This window comes from Pelodiscus sinensis, chromosome 22 (assembly GCF_049634645.1).
Source record: "Pelodiscus sinensis isolate JC-2024 chromosome 22, ASM4963464v1, whole genome shotgun sequence".
NCBI lineage: Eukaryota > Metazoa > Chordata > Testudines > Trionychidae > Pelodiscus > Pelodiscus sinensis.
The window spans coordinates 14,192,835-14,213,633 of record NC_134732.1 but is presented as its reverse complement, the minus strand read 5'-3'; the positions used below and the strand labels follow the sequence as shown (position 1 = coordinate 14,213,633).

At 44.2% G+C, this 20,799-nt stretch overlaps 1 protein-coding gene across 2 annotated transcripts in view; it reads right to left on the bottom strand.

The window, feature by feature from the left end:
* Positions 1–20,558, bottom strand: part of NUP214 (nucleoporin 214) — an 86,688-nt gene extending 66,130 nt beyond the window's left edge. For both annotated transcript variants that reach the window (XM_075905426.1, XM_075905427.1), the window contains exons 1-11: positions 20,403–20,558; positions 17,049–17,244; positions 15,470–15,621; positions 13,429–13,633; positions 12,559–12,629; positions 12,157–12,220; positions 9,195–9,298; positions 7,916–8,022; positions 7,331–7,397; positions 6,702–6,828; positions 1,964–2,125 (exon numbers count right to left, since the gene is read on the bottom strand). In XM_075905426.1, the coding sequence (XP_075761541.1) occupies positions 1,964–2,125; positions 6,702–6,828; positions 7,331–7,397; positions 7,916–8,022; positions 9,195–9,298; positions 12,157–12,220; positions 12,559–12,629; positions 13,429–13,633; positions 15,470–15,621; positions 17,049–17,244; positions 20,403–20,444 (1,297 nt within the window). In that variant the 5' untranslated portion in view covers positions 20,445–20,558. The remainder of the gene's footprint in view (positions 1–1,963; positions 2,126–6,701; positions 6,829–7,330; positions 7,398–7,915; positions 8,023–9,194; positions 9,299–12,156; positions 12,221–12,558; positions 12,630–13,428; positions 13,634–15,469; positions 15,622–17,048; positions 17,245–20,402) is intronic.
* Positions 20,559–20,799: the final 241 nt, after the last annotated feature.

The window sequence follows — 20,799 nt, the reverse complement described above, 5'->3', positions numbered from 1 at the left end:
CCCCCTCAGAGAACTGCCAACTGTTCAGAACAGCTGGCAATTCCCTCTAAGTGCCCAAGCCCCTGGCGATAGGAGACTTCACACGCTCCACTCACCCCCAGGTCAATCAGGGAAGTGTCTGGGAGCGGGGTGAGCACAGGAAGGCTCTCACTTCCTGCTCCCACCCTACAAGAGAGCGCTGCCCTTAGTCAACCTCCAGCTGAGCAGCAGAAGGCGGTTGACTCTAAACACCGTGTGCCCCTTGCAGGGTGGGAGGAGACTTTGCGTGCTCCCCCAAATGCCAGGTCAATCAGGGCCTGGGGGAGCGTGCAAAGTCTCCTCCCGCCCTGCAAGGGGTGTGTAGCACTTAGAGTCAAAGTTCCGCGCGCCCCTTGCAGAGTCGGGGCAGGGAGCAAGAGACTTCACGTGCTCTCCCCACCCCGAGGCCACTGAGGGTCTGGGGGCAGGGAGAAATGTGCAAAGTCTCCACCTGCTGTGCTCCCGCTCTGCCCTTCAAGGGGTGCACATCACTTTGACTCTAAGCACATGCACCCCTGGTGGGTGAGGGATTTCACACGCTCCCTGTTCCCAGGCCCTGGGAGTGGGTGTCTGCAGGCCGGATCAACCCACTTGGTGGGCCAGCTCCAGCCCATGGAGCCTCTTTTGTTTTCCCCTAGTATGCGGCTTCCTCTTCTCCTAACTTAAAGCAAGGTCAGGGTATGACAGTGTCAGGACGACCGGAAGCCCCAGGAAAGGGACTGTTTTCCATAACATGCAAAGAGAGGGCTGCTGTTTGGAGGGACGTGATACTGAGAGTGGCCACCACGGGCCTGCAGGGGAGAGCTATCCTGCAGTGTCCACTGGGAGGACAGTCACACCACCAAGTGAGCGGCCAGCAGGGCTGGGGCTCTGCCATCTTGCCCGCCAGCACTCTGGGTAAGTAGCTCCCCTACCCCAAACCCTTTCCCCCGGCTTCCTAGCCCTTGGTCCCAGTGCCAGGGTTGGGGGTGGGGAGAGAAAAGCCCCTGGTAGCCGGGGGAAGGGACTGCGGGGAGAAGAAAGGATCATGCCAGATGGGACGCTCTGGCCTGAGACCTCCTCCTCATCCCTCAATCTAGCACCCCACCCTGCCCCCAGACTCCTGCACTGCCCCTCCACACCGCCAGCCCCCTGCCCTGAAGGACCCAGGCAACAGTGGATAAGTTTGCCAGTGCTCTATATTGGGATGAGAAAATACAGCCCACGGGCTGAATTGGGCCTTTCTGCTATTTCTGTATGATCCACCATGACCTCTAGCAACTGAGAACTTTAGTTTGGCCCTTGCTGCCACAGTGGCAGTAGCTGGAGCTCTAGGTGGAATGGGCTTGGACAGTGCTGAAGAGTTATCTGGGGAAGGCTAACCCCCACCCCTTCCACCTGAAGCCCTGCCCCCATATCCAACCTTGCCCAGGATGACATCTGACTTCATCTCCCTTGTTAATGCCCATCAGTGAATTTCTTTCTTATACTGAGTTTCATTTCTTTTACATTTACTTTTCAATTTACATTCACTATTTAAAATTAAAAAAGTTTAGTGTTAGTGTTATTACAAATTTTATAAGTGTTCACAAAACTGTTTTCAATATAAATTGTCTAAGATAAGATTTGGATAATCCTGTATTGAATTAACTATTGTCAAATGTAATTACTTGGTTGTGTAAAGAAGATAATGGTATCGTTCTATAATAGATGAGATAATTTCATTAATATAGTAGAAATGTGCAGCCTGTGATAACTTGCCAAAATTTGTGGAGTGGCCTTCCTGTGAAAATTACCACCCAGCCCTGCTCAATCTATTGGGGGTTAGGCCTGTTTTATTTTGGAAGAGCTTTGGGGATCTGGGAGAATCACCCTCTAGCTGCCTGGATAGCAAGTTCAACAGCTAAAGCACTACCAGTCACCACAAATAAAACTGAAAGCTTCTTCCCACATACAGAACACCCACCTGCTGATTTTGGAGCTCTTTCCCCTTCTATTGACAGCTGCTCTGGAGTCACTATGAGCGATTTGAGACCTGGATTTTGATTGATCATGTAAAATGGACACAACACTCCATCTGTAGAGAGCAATATTAGAACTGGAGCTGGACTGAGAGTCTTCTCCTCACCTGCAAAAGATCACATAGAAGGCTTATGCCACCGCCAAAGTCACCTGCCTCTACTACCACCCACAAAACCCAAATCCCTCATACTTGACGTTGCCATCTCAATTTAAGCTACTTATTCTTACCTACATGACTGCATATCTCTGTTCCAATTTTCCCCTACAATTTCCCCAGTCCTGTTATTAATCTTTTTTTCAGTTTTGACGTCATAGTTTTCTAAACAAATAGGATATGTCTACACACAAATTTTATTTCAGGAGAGGGATGCAAATAGTGCTGCGCATCTGCATACTTCCTCCTTTTTTTCCCCAGAAGATGCTCTATTTCGAAAGACCCCTGTAAAGCTCATTGTAGGAGGAATAAGAGGTCTCTCGAAAAAGGGGTTTATTTCGAAATTCGGCTGGGTATAGATGCGAGTAAATACCAGAAGAGTGTCTTCTGGAAAAAAAAGCCCCGGAGGAAGTATGCAAATGTGCAGCTCTATTTGCATCCTTCTCCCAAAATAAAAATTGTGTGTAGACATACCCATAGATTTTAAGGCCAGAAGGGAACCATCAGGATCACTGAGTATGACCTGCTGCTTAACACAGAGCATGAAATTCTTGCATCAAGTCTTCTATTATGTAGCCCTATATGTTTGAAACAGTCTTCTTGCCTTCACTCTCTAAGACCTTAGTCACCAACCTGTCATTCGCGATCAACTGGTTGATCGCGAGGCGTTCGGGGGCCCCTCCATTTCCCCTCGCCCCCAAGAAGCCCCACTACCTATCTCCAGCGACAGTGGAGGTAGTGCCAGCTTCCTGAAGGGTGGCTGGAAGTCTTGCAGCTGCGCGCCACTTCCAGGGGTTCGGAAGTGCACTGGCTGCTCCACTCCCCCAGGTCTGTTGCATGCCGGGAACTTGCGATGGGTGGAGGGAGGGGGAGGAGTCCCCAGAGGAGGCACGTGCTAGGGGAGAAGTCCCGGGAGGAGGCAGGTGCGGGGGACTCAGTCCCCTGCCCCCTTGTCCCCCACTGGCACCCTGCCCCTACCCCAGCACCCTGTCCCCTTCCCCCACTAGCACCCTGTCCCCTGCCCCAGCACCCAGTAACACCCTTTCCCAGTACCATGTCCCCTGCTCCCACCAGCACAGTTCAGGCCACTTTAGTGAGGCTTGGGGGGTTTTTGGAGGAGTTATTTTTTTGCATTTCACTTGTGTGGCCCCCAATTGACTTTTCTGAGGGTCAGTGACTCCTGATTCAAAACAGGTTCCCTGCCCATCTTATAAATAAAGACAATGCAGAAACTTTTTGTCTCTGACACAGTATTTTATTTAAAAATGAAGCCTGGCCAAACAAACCCCCAACTGGGGCCAAGCCCCCATCTGGCCGCAGCATCATAACACTCCTGCACCCCCCCCCCGACCCTAGATCTGAGCCTATCATACACTGGCCCCTCCTGCCCTGAGCCCCTCACATACCCCAACCCAAATTCCTGCACCCTCACATCCACAAGCCTGTGGCTTGCTTAGTATCCCAACCCTCCATCTGACCCCAACACTCCCCAGCCTGGAGCCCCCTCCCCAAGCCAGCATCCCTTTCTCCACCTCCTCCTGCATCCAAATTTCCTCCCAGAGCTTGCACACCTCACCTCTTCCCACACCCAAATCCCTCATTCTCACCCCAGAGCCCACACATCCTGTCTCAACCCAGTGAGGGTACAGCTAGACTTCAGGAGTTTTTCCAGGATTCCAGAGATATCCTGGAAAAACTCTTCCGCGTCCAGGGACACCTTTGTTCTTCTGCTTTTTTTAGTGGCAGAGCAAACATGCTCTTTCGGTAACCCCTGTATTCCTCATTCTATGAGGACTAAGCAGGCTTCCAAAAGAAGGGTTTTTCTGACATTTGGTCCAGACTAGACAGGCCAAATGTTGGAAAAACCTCTTCCCACAGAAGAATCGAAAAAACCCTGGCAGCGTAGAGTGTATAAGGGCTGGGGATAGCAAGTGATGAAGAGGAGGAGAATAGAGAGGGTGGGGCTTCAAGGAAAGGGTGGGGTCTTGGGGGAAGGATGGGGTGGTAGATCTTGGCTTGTTCTGACATTTAAAAAGTGATCTTGGGTGTAAAAAAGTTGGAAACCACTGCTCTAAGAGCTCACTCTCTCTTCCCTCCAACCCATAACCCCCGCCCCCCATATTTCTCAGTAAACCCCACATCTGTCTTGTGTCTTGCCTAAGATTAAGTTCTCCGGAGCAGGGAACACATCTTATTTCATCTTTGTAAAAAGTATAAATAAAATGCTATAACACTTTTTAAAAATAATACCAATGTTAAACAGACACCCTCTGGTGAGGACAGCTTGATGCTCTAAATCTCAGCTGGGGAATATCTGGGCTACTTCAAACTAGGGATTTGTTTCTAGAGCCTGCTGTGACTCAAACATTTTCACGCAGGCTGAAATCTGGGCCCCAAACTGCTTGTCAGACCTTTTAAAAACTTCCTTTTACGTGGTGTCTATGCTCCCTATTTACACTGAATGCTCAGATCTAGACCACAGAAACCTTCATGAATGTTGTTAGTCTGGTTTATGGGTGCATACTCTTCTGACTCTGTTCTTTCTCCTATTAACAGCTCTTTGAGCGGATCCTGGGAAGGTCATTTTCCCATGGAAACTTGTCCAGTACAAACACTGAAGATGAATGGCCCAGGGATCCATTGGTGTCAATGGGCAGAGGGGATGCAGAGGGCTATAGGGGCTCCCTAGGTCAAATAAATGCATAGCAGTTCCTCAAAGGATGGCATATGAGATCTCAACCAAGAACCCCAAAACCACTGGTAATCATAATAATTACAAAATATGTGTATGGATAATATTTAAGGAATATTAATCCATCATTAGTAAAAAATATGTTCTTTAGGACCCGGAGTTTAAGATAGATTCACCAGGTGGTGACATGCCTTGGATGTTACAAACGCTTATCTCTCTGACCATGAGTACTGTGTGCTGCATGCCTCACAATTAATGCCTATTTGTAGACTGGGCCAGATACCAGTTGAAAGATTGCAAAATCTACAAGAGAAGCAACCTACAGGAAAATAAAACAACTAACAGGAGGATGCTCCATCTATAACCAAGATTAATCTGGTATATAAGGAAATGCAAAGAAACACACAGGATCCTTCACAAAGAGGCCTGTTGTGTCATGAAAAAGGGATCACTGCCAGTCTGGTAGACATCAAAGAATATCTTCTCAATTAATTCTAGGCTCTAGAATGCAAACTGAGATTTATTTTATGAGACACCATTTGCTTCCAATAGTTCTACTTGCCATCTCTTGAATCTCTATTCTTTGTTAAATAAACGTATACTTGATTTCAGTATAACACATTTAAGAATTAAATAGAGCAGCAACCCCATGTGAAACTGGTAAGCTGGGGTGCCCTGTTCCCTTGAAAGCAGCAAATTTGTGAATATCAGTGGACTGGGGATAGACACTCTAGACACTTGGAGGGCTCGGGGGTTGGTGTGCGCCCATTGCTAACCCGTAGGCCTAAAGGGAAGGGCTCGTATTGTATGTGGTTGGTGGAATTGGGGAGCAGACCCCCAGAAAGGCTTTCTCACGCTATGGGAAGGAGATAGCAAGGTGCCTCAGGGTACTTCTGGGAAGTATCAGAGTGAATAAAACGAGAGACTAAGGCATCCAAAAAGGGTTTATTGCAGAGGGGAATGTGTAGCAATAGATTTGTTTGAAGAGACCAACTGAATCCTGAGTCCTGGCTCTAAAGAAGATGCCTAGTAGATTCCTTAATCCAATAAAAGTGTATTAATTAACACAGAACATACTTCAGATCCAATCCTGAATGGAACTGCCTCCAGTAGCCTATCGCTGCAATAAAGGGTACTGCTGTTTTCAGTTAACCGGCATCCTGCTGTGCGCTACAGGCAACTTGCCCCTACCTTCTGCTCTACCCAAAGGCTCATTTCAGACTCACTTTGTGCTCTGAGGGAGGGTTTTCAAAATCCATCAAGGTACAGCACAGTGGCACTGTTGTATCAGCAAAGTACCTTGCTAGAAACAAAAGCCGAGGGCCCTTCAGCCACAGCAGATACAGAAATAGTGTTACTGGTTACACAGAGTACAATGCCTTTCACAGACCTTTCAATGCAGAGCTGATACCTAGGCATCTGCATGTGAACTATTCATTTCCTGGTTATGGACTTAGTCTACTTTTAATTTAGATCAATGCAATTAATTTATATAAGAAAATAGACCTGCAGGAATGACTCTGCTACAATAGCCCACCAAGCTCTCTTACAGGCACATACTGGAGTTAAACACTACAAGTAGCTTCAAACCCACTACTATTTCAATTCCATTATTCAAGTAGGTGATGGAAAAAGCAAATACATTAATATACTGATTGTTGATGAATCCCAGGTTACTAAAAGCTTCTAGATTGCCTAATTAGAGATGTTGAACTACACTAAAGTCCTTGTCAAAACAACCTCTCTAAACACTGATCACCCGGCGGCTCCCCAAAAGATATCCATCTGACTTGCTATTTTTAAAAACAACAAACAAAACAAGTATATAAGACTTACTGATAGGTATTGGCATATTACTGGTGTAATCTATGGCGACACCTACTGGTAAAGTGTCATCATTTTTATCTGTCACAGGAAGTTCTGCTCTGCTGGAGTCTTCTAGAACCCATGATTCCCAATTGTTCTGGAAAAAAAATATATTGTGGCTACTGTTGTGATTTTTCAGCACTCTTATTCACACTGGGAACAAGCTACAGGAAAACACAAATCCCCAGATGGCTATTGTGTTAACCAATGGTTTAGAAAGAAGTTACAGCAACAATATGAGCAATTTCTCAAACTTTGCAAAGTTAAAAAAAATCCTATAAATATCATAAAACTTCACAATTGTTAAGGTTACCAGGGAGGACGGTGATTCAGGATGTTAAACTGGCCCAATGCAACATATCCCTTTGGGACTTTACTCATTACCTGCCATGCTTCACTTCAGACATCTACTTTATGGTCACTAAAGACACTCATAACTCCTCATAAGCAAGGCAATGATTTGCTTTCATTTTAAGATTCTATGTATATCAAATGGGTAGACTCTGAGATAAAGCATTTCCTAGCCCTTAGATCTTGATATCCAGAGAACTTTCCTGGAGAAGATGCATTTGCTCAAGTGCAGCAGAATGGATGGTTACCTGGTCCGATTGTCTGGCGAGGATACTGACTTCTGTGGAAGCTGCTGAAGCTGCCAGGACTAGATCCCTTCAAGTACAGAACCAAAACAGCATTAAATTCAAATATGGTGGTAACCCTATATAGAGTTCCTCAACCCATATTATTGCAATGGGCATCCCAAATACTTATGGCATGCTTTATGAATCAAGAACAAAACTGATTCATCATGCTTAAATGGTAAAAGACGGGAAGTAACAGCAAACTCTTCACCAGGTGTCGTTATTAGTCCTGAGGTTCTACCAAAGGAACTGAGTTGATGATACAACATTCTCGAGAACCATCACTGTTTTAAGCTATTAGTGATGGAACAGAAACAAGTAGCTTAAACAGGGCATAACATCTTCCCACGGACACATGAACAGAAAAATCTAAAAGCCATGGACCACTTAAAACATAAGTTTCATTCTAAGCACATGACTTAAAAAAACCTTTGTGTATTTATGGCATATAATACATTCTTACCACCTAAAAACCAGAGAAACGAATAGCTTGTTTTGACCCATATATGAAGAGCTGTAGATCTGGTCATAGGTTTCTACACTCACCAGTCCTCCACATAGTTGAGGAAGTAATGATGCTGTCTCTCAGTGCAGCTTCCATAGCAAGGCTCCATGAAATTCACAAATTTCTCTGGTCGTTTCTCTTCCTTTTTCTGCAGAGACCAGAGGAACAGAAATTGGCATTCAATTTAACTTCCATTAAAGCAAGTTAATTCAGCTCCTCATACAAATGGGCAAACCTAGCAATATAATCGCATTATACTTCTTAGAAATACACTCAGATTAAAGATGTTAAATATCAGTTAATTGAATAATCAACTTATTAGAATAGTCGAGAACCTCATTAATTTTTTAGTCCCTGGGGATGGGGCTGACAGCCAATGGCTCCAGTCCCACTCCCAAGGAACCTTTTGCCACCCTGCACTGCTGTCCTTGTATCAGAGGCAGCAGTGCGGGGTGCCAGGCAGGAGCAGGTCTGCAAGGGGAGCCAGTTTAAAAACCAGTTCCCATCATGGTCTGGCTGCCTGTCACCCTGTGCTGCTGCCTCTGATACAGAGGCAGCAGCCCAGGGCGGCAATGGCCCCTGTCTCTTGGGTTCTGAGATCCCGGACCCAGCATGAGCCAGAACGGAGACGGGCTGCCCGGTCGCCTGGCTCCTAATACATTTTAATACAGAGCAGAAGCTGGGGGAGGTCCTGGACCCGGCACAAGTTGGGACTGAGCCAGGCTGCTGGCCAGCCTGCTAAAATGTTTACTGCCAAAAAGGGGAATGAGGAAATGCGTGGTCAATAGCATTAACCAATAAGCTTTTCCTTATCGGTTAAATCAACTATACTATTTATTACAACCCTAGCTCAGAGCAGTACAAAGTTAATCTGGTCCAACTGAGTTAAGTGCACAGGAATAATAAAGAGTGAATGTGCCCATCACTATACACAAACAGCCCTGGGAGCGTGCATGCAGCATAGTAACCCAGCAGCAGGTTACAATACCAAAAAGTAGTCTTTGGGTAGCCCACATATCTGTGATAAACCATTAAGGTTGCCTTCCAGAGTACCTGCTACTTAAGTTCTGTTTACATGGAGACCTCAAAAAGTCTGTCTCAGTCAAATCTCAATAGAAGACGAGCTACAGATTTATTCCTAATTGGACCCTATTTTTGGCATTAAATGACTGAGATTCAGAATGGAGTTTGATACTATAACTGTTAGTCGACGCTAACAAGAATAAAAAGAACTTGCTATACTAACAAACAGGCCAAAAGAACAATCAGCATAAAATCTTTAAAATGCGAAAAATAAAGTTGAGACTTCTTAGCACTTACAGGCAATATGGCCATCACCACCTCTGGGGCTGTTTCCAAGGTCCCATCAGCAGCTGCATATACTATAGTGAAGACATAAGTGCCAACCCAAAGCACATCCAGGACTGGAAGAAAAATAAATATCATCATCAAGATACATCTTAAGGGAGCATTTGGATATTGTGTACTATGTGCAATTAAAACCAAACTATGTACTATGACATTGTAACTCTCAGGCTATGTCTAAACTGCAGATTTCTTTTGGAGGAAGCTTTTCCAGAAGAGATCTTCTGGAAAAACTTCTTCCGGAAGAGAGAGTCCACACTGCAAAAGCACATCAAAAAAGCTATCTGCTTTTTCAAAAGATAGCATCCATTCAGTTTGGATGCTCTCTAGCATTTTAGCTGTGATTACTATGGATGGAGTGGCCACCAGGGCAGTGTTTCTCAATTTTTTTTTTTATAAATTACCCCACCCCTTTAAAAAAAAATTGTAAGTACCTACAGTTTTCAGCCACACAACATTTATTTCTACCAATGCCACACGTTTGTTTAAACTTAATTGTAGCCAGGCAGGTGATGAAATTTTTGGGTGTAAAAAAATACAAAAATAATAAAGTGCTGTAAATCTTAAAACAAAAATTCAGTTTTCTCCAAATTTCAGTTGTGTTGGCATACCCCCCAGACTTCTCCTGAGTACCCTTGAGGATACCACTGGTTGAGAAACACTGCACCAAGGCATCTGTGCTTTTTCCTCTTTCTTCTTCTTTCGAAAGAACTCCGTCTTCTCCATCCATGCATGCCTTGTTCCAAAAGAGCTCTTTCGGAAAAAGGCTTCTTCCTGGTAGAATGAGAACTACCAACATCAGAAAAACTCCTCTTTTGATTTTCTTTTGGAAGAACGCAACTACAGTGTGGACATAATTGAAGTTTTTCAGAAAAAACGGCCGTTTTCCCAAAAAAACCTCTGTAGCACAGACATACCCTCAGAGAGAGAGTTTACATCTGCAGTAGCAAGAAGACGACCTTCTAATGCGCTGCCCATCTAACACATGTCAATCAGCAGACAACATACAAAAAAGAGTGACTTTAGAGGACCAGCTTGATAGGAGGAAATTTAGAAATAAAGCTGAAGCACAGACCTGAGCCAGTTTACTGTGGCTTGGTATACTGTGGGCAAAAACACACCACAGTAATCACACACCTAAACAAATCTAATGATGGAGTTGAGACCCTTCTTCTAAATTCACTGCATTTGCGTATTTATAAGAAAGTTTTGAATGCAATTTTGTAGCGGTAGTTTGAATTTTATTATAAAATAATGAAAATTATGCATGGAAAAAGAGGTCTATTCTTTTGTGAAATGTCTGGAAAGCTCCATAGCTAAAGGTAATTGCAGCCTTTAGAGAGCACAGTTCATCGTAAAAGTCCCCGCTTCACACTGACATAATGCACATCTTAGAAACCCTAGATATGCACAGAAGCTATTTTATCTTCCCACCACTAAGGTGTATCACTAGAATTTATCATAATATTGCTTTAATTTTTTTGCATGTGCTTAAAAAGCAGCTTGCATTCTTTTAGAAAAACATGTAACCGTTTTTTAAATGCTTGCATATCCACAGAGCATGATACTCGAAGGTACCATTGTCATCTAGTCTGACTTCTTGTCGAACACAGATCATGGGACTTCCCAGAATTAATTCCTGTTTGACCTAGTGCAGGGGCCTCAAACTTCTAGGTTGCTGGCCAGCCCCGGCCAAAGTGATGGTGCAATCTGACCTGGGACTCCCAGCTGTCATAGAATCCTAGGGCTAGAAGAGACCTCAGGAGATCAAGTCCAGCCCCCTGCCCAAAGCAGGGCCAATCCCAATTAAATCAACCCAGCCAGGGCTTTGTCAATCCAAGACTTAAAAACCTCTAGGGACGGAGATTCTACCACCTTCCCTAGGGAACCCATTCCATTGCTTCACCACCCTCCTAGTGAAACAGTTTTTCCTAATATCCAACCTAGACCTCCCCCACTAACTTGAGACCATTGCTCCTTGTTCCGCATCTGTCAGTACTGAGAACAGCCCCTCTACATCCTCTTTGGAACCTCCCTTCAGGAAGTTGAAGGCTGCTATCAAATTCCCCCTCTTCCTCACCTCCCCCCACTCTTCTCTTCTGCAGACTAAAACCCAAATCCCTCAGCCGCTCTTCATAGGTCATGTGCTCCAGCCCCCTAATCATTTTGGTTGCCTTCCGCTGGATCCTCGCCAATGCATCCACATCCTTTCTATAGGAAAGGGGCAGAAGGGTGCCATCTGTTACTGGCCTCTAAGCCCCACCCCTTCCTGCCATCGCCTCACCTATCCCCATGGCCATGGCACCGACTGCACAGGATGTGGCTTCGGGGATCACCAGGGTGGCCTGGATAGAAGCAGGAGCTGCAGGGGAAGTGGAGCACACTCAGTGGGCATGCTTGCTCCTCTCTGCTTCCCCACAGCAGCAGGAGCCCTGGGGAGCCTGGAAGGTCACTACAGATGGTGCAGCATGATGCCATTCTCCTTCTGCCCCCCCCCCCCCAAATGATCCCCAAAGCCACGTCCTGGAAAGTGGGGTGCTATGGGGAGGAGGGAGCAGGGCAATGGTGGGAAGGGATGGGACTTGGGGGCTGGTAATAGACAACACCTCTGCCCATTGGGAGTCCCAGGACAGATTGTGCAATTGCTCAGCAGGGTAGGAGTTTGAGATCCCTGAGCTAGAGTTTCTCTTAAAAAAAACAAAACAAAAAAACCCAGCCAATCTTGACAAAGTTTTTCAGTGATTAAGAATCCACCACAACCTTTGGTGAGTTCATGCCTCATTTCTACATATAAATGTCCAACAGGAACAAAGCCTTGTAGAGGAAATTTTGGTCTGGAAGCCAAATTAACACGCTCCCCCCCGCCCCCCCGGCCAAAAAAGAGGTTTGTATAATAGAAACACAGGCACATCCTTACCCTTTACAGGATTATCAGAGTCATAAAATGGAGGACAGGGAATTACTTTTTTCTCCTGCAGATTCTGAAAGAAAAATAATTCCTCTTTCAGAAAAAAGAAAAACCCTAACCAGGAGTTCCGCATATCCCCAAAAGTTGATTTTAGGGTGTTGCATGTCCTTTTTTGCCACATTCCTTCCCACAGATCCTTGCATTTCAGCAGTAACAGATGTCCCAATACCTCTCCAATGCAGGTTGAGATGCTTAATATTTATGACATGCTTGGGAAGACTCATGTGAAAGCCACTATGTTACCTACAATATGCTCACAACTTCAACATAGACACATGCTGATGAAAGTGATAATTAAAGCTAAATAGAAGTCAATAAAAAGAAAATTAATTATTGCAAACAATAACTTACCGGCAGATACTGGACCACAGTGCCATTTTGTTTCCCTACAGCCAATTGTTTTCCCTTGGGACTCCAGCACACTGAGTAAACAAGATAAATGTCAGTGGAAAAGTTAAACACAGCAATTTCCAGTGACAGCATCAGTAAACCAAATACCACTCAATCCTGAGCCAAACAGCTAATCATGCTGAAATTGTCCTCTGTTGGGGATTCCATGGATTTTTATTACCATATGGCAATGCAAGAAAGATGAGTCCAAAGAGGCTTCATGGCTCAGATTAATTAAAATTCCAGAAACATTTAACTTTCTGCACATCTGTCTTGGAGTCTAGCAACACACAAATTTGCACCAGCTTAAAATGGTTCAAATGGCGCGATTCAATAGTAGCCACAATGTTGCACTGGTTTAACTAAATCAGTTTTAAAATCACACTTACTGTAAAGCCAGTGTAAAGTGTGTTTGAACCAGGCCCTATCTGGATTAGAAGTCTGGAGAATGCTTCTGAAACACCAATTCTGCTCACTCACGCTCCAAATCACAGAAGGCAAAGTTCCTCATGCACTGATGTAATTGAAAAATGCAGAGAAACAATTCTATTTTATCTGCAATACTAAGGCACCTTCTCTTTACGTGATAAAGGCCTGATGCTAATGTAACCTTTTGTCAGAAACATTTAACTTTAATTCAAGAAGACCATGAAAGAAAAATTAGAAAACCTCTACTGGAATATAATTAAATTCCATTAAGTGTAACTCCATTCACTGCCTGGGAAAATATTTTTAAATTGATGTCAAGACAAATAAGCCAGTCACAGTTCCACAAACTTTATGGCATCTTCCATCTTTACGTATTACCACTAAGCTACAGTTGTCACCCACCTGATGTAACAGCCACTGAGGAGGGAAGAGTAGCATAAACTTTCACAGTCTCTGTGATCTGCAGGACAGAAATACTACCATCGGATAGACAGACAGCGACCATGGAAGGGTTAGCAGGGTTCCACTTCAGATCGCAGACCATTGCCATACCGCCTGAGTCTTTGGCAAGTTTATGATAAGCAAATGGACGTTTCTGCTGTTTAGCCTTTTAAGAAAAAATAAATGAATGCCTTAGCTCATACACGGGGGCTATGTCTACACTGCCGGCTTCTTGCGCAAGAACTGTTTTGTGCAAGAGTTCTTGCGCAAGAGCGCATCCACACCGCAATGTGCTTTTGTGCAAGAGCATCCATGGCCGTGTGGACACTCTCTTGCACAAGAAAGCTCTGATGGTCATTTTAGCCATAGGGGTTTCTTGCGCAAGAAACCCCTGTTGCCCGGCATACTGCCTTCTTGCGCAAGAGGGCTTATTCCTCATGGAGAGAGGAATAACTCTTGCGTAAGAAGCCCGCTGTTCCAATGCTTTACTGTAAACTTACTTGTGCAAGAATGCACGTGCAGTGTATACACTCTGCAAGTTTTTGCGCAAGAACGGTTTCTCTTGCGCAAGAAGCCTGCAATGTAGACGTAGCCTCAGTGTACAAACAAGTTCTTCCAAACTCACATTCCATAACCATTTGGCATGCTGTACTGTAATGCTTGCTACAGGAAAAAACACCGACGGCTATAGTGGATAACCCAAGACCAAATACAAGTTAATCCATGGACGCAGATACAGCTGGTCCCCGAGTTGCAAACGGTCGACTTACGACTGTTTGTAGTTACGACCAAAACTGTCGTAAATGGCGGACCCCGAGTTACGAACACAATCCGCGCTTACAAACAGTGCAGTCACATGTAACTCTATGGGGTCCGACTTACGAACAAACCGAGTTATGACCAATTGCTTGGTCCATAACTGGTTCGTAAGTCGGAGAGAGGCTGTACTTGTGGATATCCATGGCTTTTTTTGCAGATTCAGATACGCTACAAAATTTTATATCCACACAAGGCTCTCATTATGTACTTACTCAAAAATTCTTTCCTAATGTCATGTTAATTTCTCCAGATGACTACAACTTTTTAAAATCTAGTTTATTTTTTCTACCAGTTAGGTTAATGGGGGGAGTAAGGGAGAATTAATTTCATTGTTGGTTTCTTGTTGGTTTCCCTTTCTTATTCTATATTGCTGAAGTGGCTGGGTTGTAAACACTGAGGGGAATGTGTAAAGGTAGGAGTACATTATTTATGCCACAATATTAAAAAGTATCACTGCAAAGGATATTTGTTTGTGTGTCCAATGCTGCACAAGAATAAATACTGTCACTGTTTCTAGAATATATTATTAATATACTTTATAATGCCTTTTTAAAAGCCAGTACAGCAGCTATGGAAATACTGCTTCCTGTATTGAGGGTTCACAGTCAATACTAAAGTTCAGTTTTCAACATTCTTAACCTGTGAGCCCATGATACTTGATGTAAAACAAGTAATATATACAAAATATCACATGGAACAACTGAAGAAGGCCAAAATAGGTCATTTTCTACCACCACAGCAGTGGAATTTTTTCTGGGTAATGTATTCATCTTTTCTTTCAACAGATGAGTGCATACCAGACAGTGCGACAGCAAACAAAAAGAGGCAACCATAAATATTGCTTAGCATAGCAGACAGGTGCTTGAATTACCACATTCCAAGGTAGAGGTGGCAGTATTAATATTTTTTCCCTTCACAGGGCTGTTTAAATATCAGTTGTGAGATCCTCACAATAGTCCTGTCAAGAAGGTTAATAACCTCATGCTATAGATGAGGAAACTAAAGCAGATTTTAAATGAAAAGTTATTGAATAAAGCTCACAGTTCTTTACCTACAAAGCATTATTTACTGTGGCCACATAAAACATGAGTCACCCAAGAAAATGTTTTGAGACATGCCCTTTCTATCATCATATGCTTCCTTTCAAGGTCAAGTTTAAGCATTTCTTTGCATATCACCTTACCTGATTTGAAAACGTGCGGACATCAAAAAAGCCAATGAAGGAACCAAACTCACTGGATGTCATGCAGACAGACAGTGTGAGGTTATCACAGCTCAAAGCCAGGTGATGCACAGGAAACTTCATAGGAACCAATATGCTTTGAACATTTTCAACTTAAAAACAAAAAGAAACAGGAACAAGACTGTATGGAGTGGTCACTCTTAGAAAAGAGTGAAAAGTAAGTGGTGACTTTAAGCAGAATTATTTAAAAAAAAAATCAAATACAGATACTACCTGGTGACTTAATACGTATTCATGTAAAGTTAAATACAGCAGCTTAATTCTAAAGGATGAGTAGAAACATGCACCCCACTTGCCATGAGTCCAGTCTGAATAATCTTTTTAATGTTTTAATTATTTGAAAAATTGACAGTTCTAATTATGGGTTTTTGAGGAATTTCCTTGTTCTGGATCTTAGCATATGAATTGCTCTAAAAGTAAAGAGACTGAGACTTATACCTGCTTGGCAGTGAATTTTAACACACAAAATATCTGAAGGGTCATGTAGCACAGATCAAATAGAAATCATGACTTTTTTTTTTTAAACTTGGTGGATAATATCCCAGCAGCTCTCATTACTTTTGAGACTAAGATCAGCATCAGAATCAAAGAAAAGAGATGAAGACAATTTTCCCTACAGCATCCGGTCCTGACCTTTATCAGACACAGGATACCGGATTAGATGGATGATTTGATTTGCTATTGCCAAGCAATTTCTGAATTTCTATGAATATCAACTGTTAGAGTTATTAGTCTGGTAACACTTCTCATGTGAAAAAAAGTACTTGTATGGCGCACATTACGATTATAATTTTAATGCTTGGGAGATATTCAGATTCTATCAACCATCCATCTTTCTTCCCAGCCTCTTAGCAAAAATGCCTGATGAATTTATAGATTTGTTTAAATGAGCAAGAGGGTGTGTTGGATAATTTATGAATTCACAGAGGGAACGTTAAAGTCAAGAAAGTACTTTTGCACTGAGCCCTCAAAATGGTAGTTTTATGATTACTCATCTCTTTTACAAGGGAAAGTTCCACAATTTAGAATTTTCACAGGAGTTCAACTCATCTTCTTCTCTCACAATGAGTTCATAGGCCCACTGTTGTCCAATAGGCTCCAGGTGTGTCAGAAGACTATGGTTGTGAAAAAGCAGCACTCTCTCCAGTAGCTAAAGCCAATCCCATGGAGGCCTTCGATATCAGGAAGGAAAAACTGAATTGAAATGTATTCAATGGGGAACCAATGCAGAGAGTAAAGTACCCTGGAGAAGGATGAAGTATCCTTCCATTCACAGCAATTTATATTGGAAAGCAGACAACTGCAGCATCGTGTATCAGTTGGAATTGGATCAGCACATGTTACCTCATTCCTAGATATAACAAATTCAAATTCTGAAGCCTGGTAGTCACAAATGCATGGATTGTCACAGCCAGGCCTGAACCAAATGGAATGTGGCATGAGTAGACTAATCAGCTATGTCACAGACATTCCAAATGCAGCTCCCTCCTTTGTAGAGTAATACAAAATATTAGCATACCAATTTTATTGCGATCGTCTCCTGCTTGATTCTGCATGAGAAGATTTTTAGTGTGAAAGATCTGCAGGCCAGTTGCTCCACCAGCAAAGACTAGCCCATATTTGTTTGAGATGGCAAGTAGACTGGAACGCTCTTTAGGGAGTTCTTCAGGAGCATCAAATATTCGGATCTTCTTCAACGCTCTGAATTGAAAATCCTGTCATAAAACAACAGAGTTAAAAAGCAATTGTAGGTGTCTATATGTGGAGTGGCGAAGGGAGTTAAAACTGATTTTCGCTTACATCCCAGAGAAACTGAATTCATTAAAAAGCACTTGCCCACTACCACATACACACAATCTCTCAATTGTTACTTCCCAAGTGGCTGACAAACCACAAGCTCCTGAAAATGATTTTGAAGAGTTTGCAGACCACATCAACAAAAATAATTACTTTAAAATTGCCTCAACGAAAAATAATTTGTTATAATCAGTTCCAGATTTTTTAAATATGTAGGAGAGAGATAAGGATATTTTCATAAATTATCTATTAATAGGTGGGCCATGGACCTCACTTAGCACTTTAATATTGGTGAAGTAAATAATGAAGAATAGGAAAGACTGTTATTAATCTCATGAAACACTATCACCACAATCTGAAACAGGTGCTTTTTGAAATCTCTCTCTGGGACGTCTAACTGAAGAAAGACTAAGACATTTATTTCTTCTTTATCTACTTTATAGCCAGAGCACCAAGTTATTTTCAAGCATCTTTTTAAAAGTATTTCTCTATCAGGTGGCCTAAAATGGACACTGTTCTTTTCACTGTTTCCAAAAATAAACTAGGAAGTCACCGTTTTAATTCCTGACAGGTATTTTTTTTTCAAAAGTCTGATAATCCATAATATACTTATCATTAATAGACAGCATTTGGAGAACATGTAGACTTCCCTAGAAAGTAGCAAAACATTTTCCACTTAAAAAAAAAAGAAAAAAAGACTGTGCATAATGACTAGTACAGTCATTACAGTGATCGCATAAGGGACAATGTTAACTTAAAAGTGGTATATGTATCTGAATATATTTTACCTGCTATTACAGTAATATACTTAAAACTTCCTACCTGCTCCTGTCCTGGACCTACACCGCTCCTGAAAGCAGCTGGCATGTACAGCAATGGCTCCATGTGCTGTCCTTCATCTATAGGCACTGAGCCCATAGCTTCTACTGGCCCCAGTTCCCCATTACAGGCAGTCCCCGGGTTACATGGATCTGACTTACATCGGATCCCTACTTACAAACGGGGTGAGGCAACCCCGCCCTAGCTGCTTCCCCCCAGCAGACCAGGGAGACGCGAAGCTAGCGCCCCCCCAGCAGACCATGGAGACGCGGAGCGGCTTTTCTCAGCAGACACCTCAGCTTGAGAATAAAGGACTGAGGGAAGTGAGGTGTGGGAGAATAAAACTGAGTTCTGGAGAAATGTTTGGCTAGAGTTTCCCCTACGATATGTACCAGTTCCGACTTACATACAAATTCAACTTAAGAACAAACCTACAGTCCCTATCTTGTACGTAACCCAGGGACTGTCTGTACTGATCAATGGGAGCTGCAGGATTGGTGTCTGCAGGCAAGGACAGAACGTGAAGATCCCCTGCTCTACCTTTCTCATGCACTGCAGGGACATGCCAGTCACTCCCAGGAGCAGCAGTTACCATAGGGATAATTACTCCAGCCATGACAGGTTAGGCATTTTAGAACTCACTACTCAAATAATTAAATTTAAGCATAAGAAAGAAATGAAAAGTATGAAATACACAAACCTGTCAAAAACCAAAAACAACATACTTTGCATGCAGTAAAAGAAGTAAAAACAACCCACATATGTGTTGAGTGGGGAGAGAGTGAAGGACAGTTTGTGTTTGTGAGTGACAGACACACACAGTGTTTTTTTTAAATTGTATCCTTTTTTTTTAAATTGTATCCTTTGGTATATATGGTTGTGACTATTTTCTTCCATTATTTGATCTGAGGAAGTGGGTCTGGCCCATGAAAGCTCATCATCTAATAAACCATCTTGTTAGTCTTTAAAGTGCTACATAGACCTGTATTTTGTTTCAGCTACACCAGACTAACACGGCTACATTTCTACCAGTGTGAGAGAGTGAGAGATTTGCATTGACAAGCTCACTCCATCTCTTCTCTGTGTAGAGATAGGATACAGAAGTGGGTGGGAGAAGGAACACCCTGACATCAGCATCCCCCCCCCCTCCCTCCCACATCCTGCACAGCAAGCAGGCGACTCCCAGGGGGCAGCTACAAGGCAGAGGGCATGAGCAGCATGATAGTGGGTGGAGGGGCAATTGAAGTGCCAGAGCGTGATAGCTTCCTGGCCAAACCAGTCAGGATCACCTGTCAAAGGCTCCAAGATCTACTTGTTTGGTGACCACTGCAGTACAAAAAGATTCCCCTCCTTCTTCCCCCTTCTCGAACGTTTACTTTGTGTATTTGACAATAGTTTGCATGTGATCACACCCCCTTGTTGTTTGCATAGAGTTTTGCATCACCAGAAACATAAGGGAAAAAAAGTGTGATTATAAATCACAAAAGCTTTAAGTTACATATAAACGCTGACTGCTTGCAATAAGAATTTAATGGTAACATCTTTACTATGCAGAAAACTTAAAATTCCTTTTGTGATTACAGTCTCACTCCCCAATTCAGACTCCCTTTTGTGTCGAGACCCCCTTTTGAAAAATGCTGGTCTCCCCTGTGAAATCTGTGTAGTACATTCTAAAAACACACAACACACCAGATTTCAAGGTCTGACATGTTTTTCATGGCCATGAATTTGGTAGGGCCCCAGTAACTGTGGCACCTAACATTCCACACCTAACAGCCTGATTTTTTGTAGTGATATGAGCACTCACTAGGATGACCAGACCTTCTATCCCAGCTCTGTCCCCCCGGCCCACAGCCCCTTCCCCCCCAATCCCGCTATCCCAGCTCCCGGCCCACAGCCCCTTCCCCCCCAATCCCGTTATCCCAGCTCAGTTCCCCCGACCCCCGGCCCACAGCCCCTTCCCCCCCAATCCCGCTATCCCAGCTCCATCCCCCCGGCCCCTTCCCCCTCAATCCCGCTATCCCAGCTCCCGGCCCACAGCCCCCTCCCCCTCAATCCCGCTATCCCAGCCCCGCCCCCCCGGCCCACAGCCCCTCCCCCCTCAATCCCGCTATCCCAGCTCCCGGCCCACAGCCCCGTCCCCCGGGACACCGCCCCCCCCACCCAGCTCGCTGACCCCCGAAACTCCCTCATACAACGCCTAGTGCCCCCAAGGCAGGGTACTCCCCCCGTGTCCCCTCAACCCCCCCGCCCATACCTTCATCTCCCGCTCGGGGACCACATCCATATCGTCCCCCATAGCTCCGGCTCAGCCCGTCGCCAACCGCCTGCGCAGGGCTCTGAGGAGCGTTTCCGCTTCCGGCGGCCATCAAGTCTACTCTAGCCGCAGCGCTCTATGGCAGCGCCGCTGGCTCGTGGAGGACCGAGGAAGACACTACGGTAAGACTGTAGGGCGGGGCCTAATGCCAGGGGGCGGGAGCTTTGACGAGGGGGCGTGGCCAAAGGAGGATGGGGCGTGGTAGCTCTTCAGGGCAGTGACTAGTTTGTATAGCACCTAATAGACGGGGGGGGGGGGGGGGCTGCCCCATCATTGGGGCTTCTAGGAGCAACATCAATAAGCAATTCAAACTTGGATCACAGTCAGCACTAGGACA